Here is a 7,123-nt window from a genome sequence, read left to right on the forward strand (position 1 = left end):
TTACAAAGCAATTCTTTGGCATCGTATAAGTTTCTTTTTACTGCTATTTTTTTTCTTTATTCCTCATATGATACCAGGTCTCCAAACTCCTTACTTTCCCTAAATCTAACCATATGACATTTTTCGTGTTAAATTCTATATTAAAAGTATAACTCCACATGAATAAGTTCTTGATAATAAGATTGCATATACGCATCTGTGAGAAGAATTTGGCCCTTCCTTCATGATTCTGACTTTAGGGTCATTTATCTTTTTCAAAACTTTTTTTTGACTGGTATTATCATATTGGCAAATTGATAATCTAAAATCATTCAAAATACTGTAAGTTTCCTGTAATCATACCTCCACCTGGCGACTGCACTATTCCCTTTGTATGCATAGTAGGAATATTAGACCCATAAAATATTTTGTGAGTTGCACTGACAGCAAATATCTTATCTATCAGTGACTAATAATAGATTCACTTTTTGTTTCTGAAAATATATGCTAGGTGACAAATACATATTCCTAGATGAAGAAATATATGACGCAGGAACTTTGTGATTCACTCAATACAGTAAACACCCAACACTGAAACTCTGAGCAAAAGGTTGAGGCAATAGAAACACCCAGACATACACACATGAGAAAAAAATTTATTCCTCATTACTTGACAAACTTTGCGAGTTTCATAAGGGAGTTTAGGAAGTCAAATAACGAAAATGATAAAAAATAAATGCTTACTACTGATTTATTAGTCATGGCCTTGCTTTGAGGCACACATGAGGCACACTTTCTTGCAGCTTACAAAATTTCATTAGTAATACATGGCAAGACTTGCATTTAAATATATATATATATATATATATATATATATATATCTATATATATATATATATATATATATATATATATATATATCACTAGCTACATGTATTTCAAACATTTTTTGTTAATCCATGAGAAACATTCTTTGTAATTTATTAAGGCCATATGCATATCTATACAAGTTAATATTCTTTCAGATCCTAAGGCGTAATCATTACTGTTTACACCAAAATATACATCTTCAAAGCTCATGGCTTAGTAAAGCTGTAGAACTTTATCATAGAGCTGAATTCGACACAAATCAACATGCCAATGGTTAAATATAAACTTCTGTAATCAAATCTTAAATAAACAACAATCACATTATATTTTTTCTCTAAACAAATAATAATAATAATACATAACATTTGGACATATTGTACACTTGGAGAGCAGTATAAAGAATAACGTTTTCACAGAAAACATAATAAATAAACCATCTGATCAGAGCTGTCAAGAAGAAAATGCAACTCCAATTACCTATTTCCTTATCTGAAGCAAAACATAAAAGAAAAAAAAATCCTGGTTTTCTTTATTTCAAAAAACTGATTATCTTGTAATCACAATACCCATAAAAGTTGGTAAGTTTGATCCCTCTGCAAGGAAAAGGTGAAAAATAAGTATCTAAAAACTTATTAACTAACCTCGAAGTCCACTATGAATATCTACTATCTAGATTTTTTTTCCTTCTCTCATATTCCTTTCAATTTCACATCACATATGCAGTAATAAGAGCCAACAAAGGATTTCCATCTTATGCAACATAATACAGTTTCTACAAACTACTATAAGCAAGAAAAGATTATCAAAATACAAATCAATAAAAATATGTACAAACAAAGAAAATAAATTGCACAGCTAACTACAAGACTTCGACTATAGTTAATTGCATGTCCCTCACAACTTATGGTATGTGAAGACTAAGAAGAAAGACCACAAACACAACAATATTTTTTTTTTTCAAATGATTTGTCTTATTTTTTATCATGTCATAAAAAAAAGAGTCAAACCACTATTTAGAAAGTATTTATAGGTGCAAATTTATACTCCAGTGATACAGTGCAGTTAGAAAGACCATCTTTTTTACTCTGGAAATCTGTAGGCTTTCTGATATATGAAGAATATTTTGGTTCATATGTGAACGAAAATTAAAAAATAAAACAATTTTGCCCTTGGAAAAAGATTTTTTAAATATCCATGAAATGTGGAAGTGTTTGCTATAATACACTCTCTCTCTAGTAATGGTTAATGGTTAAAACAAATAAATGTGCTAGACATCAAAGGTCATATAACACTTAGGTCAAGTATTATGGTGAAAAGGATAAGAATGAGTTAACAATTAGGATAAAATGTGTTATATGTCATAGGTTATAGAGCATTTAAGATAGTATGGTAAAGGGTATAAAAAGGGTAAAGAGGGGGAAGCAAATGAAGTATGGCAGGGATTAGTAAAGAGGAAAGGGTTAAGAGTGTAGGCCAATTGGATGAAATGGAGTGTGTATCTGATGAAGGAGAAAGAACATAGTATAAGGAAAAATGGCAAAGGAGTCATTATGAAACAATAAAAGGGTAATACAGGTAGAAATGGTGGTCCTAGATTTATTTTACTTATTGAAAGTTTTCTGCCACATCAACATCAAAGGTCATTAGTGGTTGCATGAGGCCTGGTAGCAAAGCCCCCAGATAAGGAAATGCTACATAACATCAAAGCTCTTATGTTGCTATGGCAAAATACAGAAGCAAAAAGGGATAGGAATGAGTTAATGATTAGGGTAAAATTAGAGGCTGAACAGTACTAGTGGGTGGTATGGTAGTGAAAAGGGTAGAGAGGGGGAGCTGATGGGGTAGAGTATAAGGTAAAGGTTGTTAGAAGGGGAAGGAGTTTAGGGAGTAGGGTGCATTAAGATAAAGTATTGTGGAAAAACAATACTTAAGCAAAAATGAATTAACACTTATGATAAGTGGACCAAACAAGGGGATGAAGAAAAGGAAAAGGAAAGGAGAAGAAAACACCATGCAAAATTAGTTGAGGAGAGGGCTGAGGACCAAGTTAGGGGTGACCTCCCACACTGAGCCTCAGTCCCATCTCCTAAACCCCCACACAACAACCACAAGCAAGGGACTGTGTGTGATTCCTTGAAAATGCAGTGTTCTGCTAAACCAAAAAACAGATGACATGAATCATTAAAATGATTTGAATAATTTCTAGAAAATATGCCATTATCTTCATTAATCTTATGCAATAAATGTTATATTCCCTGTTGTAAACTTTCATCCTTCATCAATGTTAACTTTCTGGAGAGAAATTAGAAAAGTTCAGTTCTTTATGATGTATCCTGTCAATAACAACTAATAGCCTCCATTTCTGACATCTCTATCCAACACTGTATAACATGGTCAATACTATCTACAATACAGGAGTGGTCTGTTTAGTCATTAATAATTCCTTACAGAAACAATAAAGTAACTACGAGGAGAAGAAGAAGAAGAAGAAGAAGAAAAAAATCAACAACAAGCTCTTTGGAAATTTTGTAACACAAAGCCACAAACAGCTGAAGCAAAAATGTAAAATATCTCATTTTACTCTCATTTAGAGTCATTTTCCCCCATCTTGGACGAGTATGACAGCTTACCTACAAAAGTTTTAATCCTAGCTTAGCCAGGATTTAGGATTTTTTCAGGCTCCATCTATCAACCCAGATATCATGAGAGGAAGCGGTAACTTATAACTGTCTAAGGATTAGTTCTTTTTTTTCTTTCTTTTCTTTCTTTTCCCTATTTTTGTCACAAAGAACCAGGTATGTCATTTATAAAATACTCAACACAAGCACGTAAAGATATAATTAACAAATATTTACCATCCCCTTAACCGAGATTGTGCTAAATTACTGAAAAAAATAATTCATAAAAATGAAAACAACAAAATGGAAGCAACTCCATTAGCTTGAAAAACTGGATTATCTGGATCTCAAGTTCTCCACCTATTCTCAAGGAACATTTCTAGCCTGATTGCAACAAATGTTATCACACTATGCTAAACATTTCATATAATAACTAAGAACTATGGTACATCAAGTAATGGTATATACTATTTAGTAAACACAAGTTCATAGAAAACAGGGAGGGGAGGAGGTATTCATGAAGGTCAAAATTCAGCATAGTGTAATACACATTTTCTGAATACAAAATCTAATTTCTATCTTCATAAAAAGTATAGTAATGAAAAATATATATAAAATAATAATAAAATAGCAATAAACATAGCAACAATAATAACTTGAAAAAATTTATAATAAAAAAAATGAAATGAAATGAAGCTACTATAGAAAAAAAAGATAAGGATAATAAACTTCGAAATAGTAGCTATAGTAAAAATGATAACAGTGACATTAGAAAATAATACTCATAATTATTGTGAAAAAAAATTAAAAAAACCTTAATAATAAAACAAACATTCCATTGGAATCGACCTACAACAGCCCATCATTCATCATAAGTCTTTGAGTCCCATGATCCACTCTGGCAGTATGGTATATCCTGGTGAGGGAAGTTAAACTATGGCAACTATATACATATAAAATTCATTACTGGCACAGGTGTATCATAAAAATTATGTACAGATGGATTCAAGAGCTTTTTTCATCTACTTCTTAATATCTCTCTTGCCTCTGGGTTTCCATTCATGCATGGGCCTCATCTACCCTTCTTCATCTTTTTCATCCTCATCTCCTTTATTTTTCTTTCCTCCTCTTCTCTCTTCATATCCTCCAGATCTTCCATGAGACCAATTTTAGCAGAGATGCGCTCCTCTTTCTGCATCTGAGAGAATGAGGCCTCCATATCGTCACAGTCATCCTCTTCATCCCTGTGAGGAGGTACAAGGAAAAACTATCAGTACAAATAACACTAATACAATCACTAAACATAGCCTTTTCTAACGCAACACTGTCAAGGAGAGTAAAGCCTTACACTGGCAAATTAAATGGAGAACAAAAATGACAAAATAAGCACAGAATCATCAAATGACATACAAGTATTAATCCACTGGATCTGGGTGATGTGATCATGTCATGATTAAAATTTGTCCGAGGGTTAGGTGAGGCAATATGCCATCATGAAAATTTTGGCTGATGACCGAGGTGACAGGAATGACTCAAATATCTAGTGCCTCAAAACATAGCAGAAAAAATGTGAAAATGAATAAGTTGTTGTGTTCCAAATTAATCTTTAAAAAAAATCCTGTCTCTCTTTCCATATTAAGTATCACATTTAATTTCTAATAATAAAAGAGAAATAACTACCTCTACATATAAGTGCAAAGTAAAAAAGAAAAAAAAATCAGTTTCTTAAAGCTAAGCATCTTGGAAAAATGCACAAGAAAACCAAATGATACCCACGCATATCTGCTCTTATCATATCCAAACATCTTCTTGATTTCATTTGAGTAATCCAATTCTTCTTCCCCATCATCAATGAAATCATCCATTTCTGAGTCATATTCCTCTTCAGAATCACTCTCAATTCGACCTCTCTTGAGCGATGGACCAGGGGGCTGTCGTCGATGCAAGTCTGGGGGAGGGAATGGACGTCCTTTGTCTTTTGGTGGGAAGTCTCGGGACTTTTGGGGCTTGAGGTCTCTTGGAGGAAACTCTTTGCTCTTCTGCGGTCTGCTGTCATTGGCTGAGACTGCTCGGCTGTCTTGGGACTTGGAAGGCATCTGTTTAGAATTCTGGGAAGGCTTTGAGTCCCTGCTTTGAGGAAGTTCTCGTGGCTTGGGCCCTGATGGAACTGCAAAGTATTTACTTCTATCGATCACTTTGGGTTCAGGCTTCGGCTTCTCCAGCGCCTGTTGCAGTTTGCTTGCAGGCTTATTCTTCCCAGCCATCTTTTCGCCATCCTTCTTTGCTTTCTCTTCCTGGCTGCTTGGCTCATTCTTCTGTCCCTTATCCTTGGACTTCTCTGGTTCCTTCTTTTCTGGAGGCAGCTTGCCCATTCTTCTCAACTTTCTTCTTCTCTCTTCTTCTAATTCCTCTTTCTCCTTGGCGGTGAGCGGCCGATCAATGTCCTTCTTTTTCTCTTGCTCCTTCACTTTTTTCTTGGCCTCTTCTTCCGTTTTGCCACCTGGCAGAGTCTTTTTCTGAGCCATTTTCAGCAACTCCTCAAAGCTCAATGGTGGAGGTGCTGCTTTGGCCTTGCTCTTTTCTTTGTGCTTTTTATGTCTCTCCTTTTCCTTCTCCTTTTCCTTCTCCTTCTCTTTTTCTTTCTCCTTGTCATACTTGAAATTGTTGTGTTTGTCACTTTTGTAGTTTGTTAAGTTAATATTGACCGGGACCTTTGCTCCTGAACTCGAGCTGGACTTTTTAGAATCTGACGTAGAAGGGAAGTCATCATATGCATCCCCATCATTGATAAATCCATCCTCGTCATCAGCATATTTGCGTCTTCTTTTTCTTTTTCTTGGAACCATTTCCTCCTCCTCTTCTTTCTTAAGACTATTGATAACTCGACTCTGAAAACAAATAAAAATAGTAATTTTGTTAAGTCCTGTCCATTGAAGGTGATAAGATAAACTTTTGAAAAGTGCAACACACAATCCCAATCAAAAGTATAGTGAACCAGCAGTTCACTTCAGCAATTAACAACCTCAGTAGATTCCTTAGTAAATGTACATGAAGTCCTTTTTTTTTTTTTTCTACCACTTTTAATTAAATGAATTAGCCACTGATTATCCCAGAATTACTGGCATAATATATCAGACATTCTAGATGATGTTTGTATCCCCTTTGAAAACCCACAAGCTGGAGCTAGCACCCTCTTTGACCAACCACACCCAATGCCAGTCAACACTTAATCTGCAGGTATTAACAGAGGCAGACTTGGAGAAGTAATTTTCTACTTTCAATCTGGTGATTATTTGTATGAGGAAAGACTGTACTTCTCACCTACTGGGTTAATTACTTGTGTTTACTATTTAATCTGCAAAGTGTCTATGTCTATGCTAAAAGTAGTTAGTATGAATACAACCAAACACAGAAATGTGTACACAAATATGAATAGGAAAACAGCAACAATAATAAGACAAGAAATTAAATTGTAACATTTCAAACTTGTCAGGAGTTCTTCATCAGATGAATAACCAATTATTTATTTGTCTGATGTTTAACCCAATGCCAACAGGGAAAATGAGCAAAAAAATGGGGCAAATACTGTGCCTATTTTCTATATTTTTTTGTGAAATGTCTGCCCATAGATGGTTCTGCTAGTACTTAGCCACAAA

At 34.3% G+C, this 7,123-nt stretch overlaps 1 protein-coding gene across 1 annotated transcript in view; it reads right to left on the reverse strand.

Annotated features, from left to right (window-relative positions):
- Window positions 1-4,175: 4,175 nt before the first annotated feature.
- Window positions 4,176-7,123, reverse strand: part of LOC125043758 (protein SPT2 homolog) — a 16,398-nt gene continuing 13,450 nt past the window's right edge. The window contains exons 5-6 of the mRNA XM_047640028.1: window positions 5,244-6,355; window positions 4,176-4,711 (exon numbers count right to left, since the gene is read on the reverse strand). Coding sequence (XP_047495984.1) covers window positions 4,540-4,711; window positions 5,244-6,355 — 1,284 coding nt within the window. The 3' untranslated portion in view covers window positions 4,176-4,539. The remainder of the gene's footprint in view (window positions 4,712-5,243; window positions 6,356-7,123) is intronic.

The sequence above is a fragment of the Penaeus chinensis genome, chromosome 34, assembly GCF_019202785.1.
Source record: "Penaeus chinensis breed Huanghai No. 1 chromosome 34, ASM1920278v2, whole genome shotgun sequence".
In the NCBI taxonomy this organism is placed as follows: Eukaryota; Metazoa; Arthropoda; class Malacostraca; order Decapoda; family Penaeidae; genus Penaeus; species Penaeus chinensis.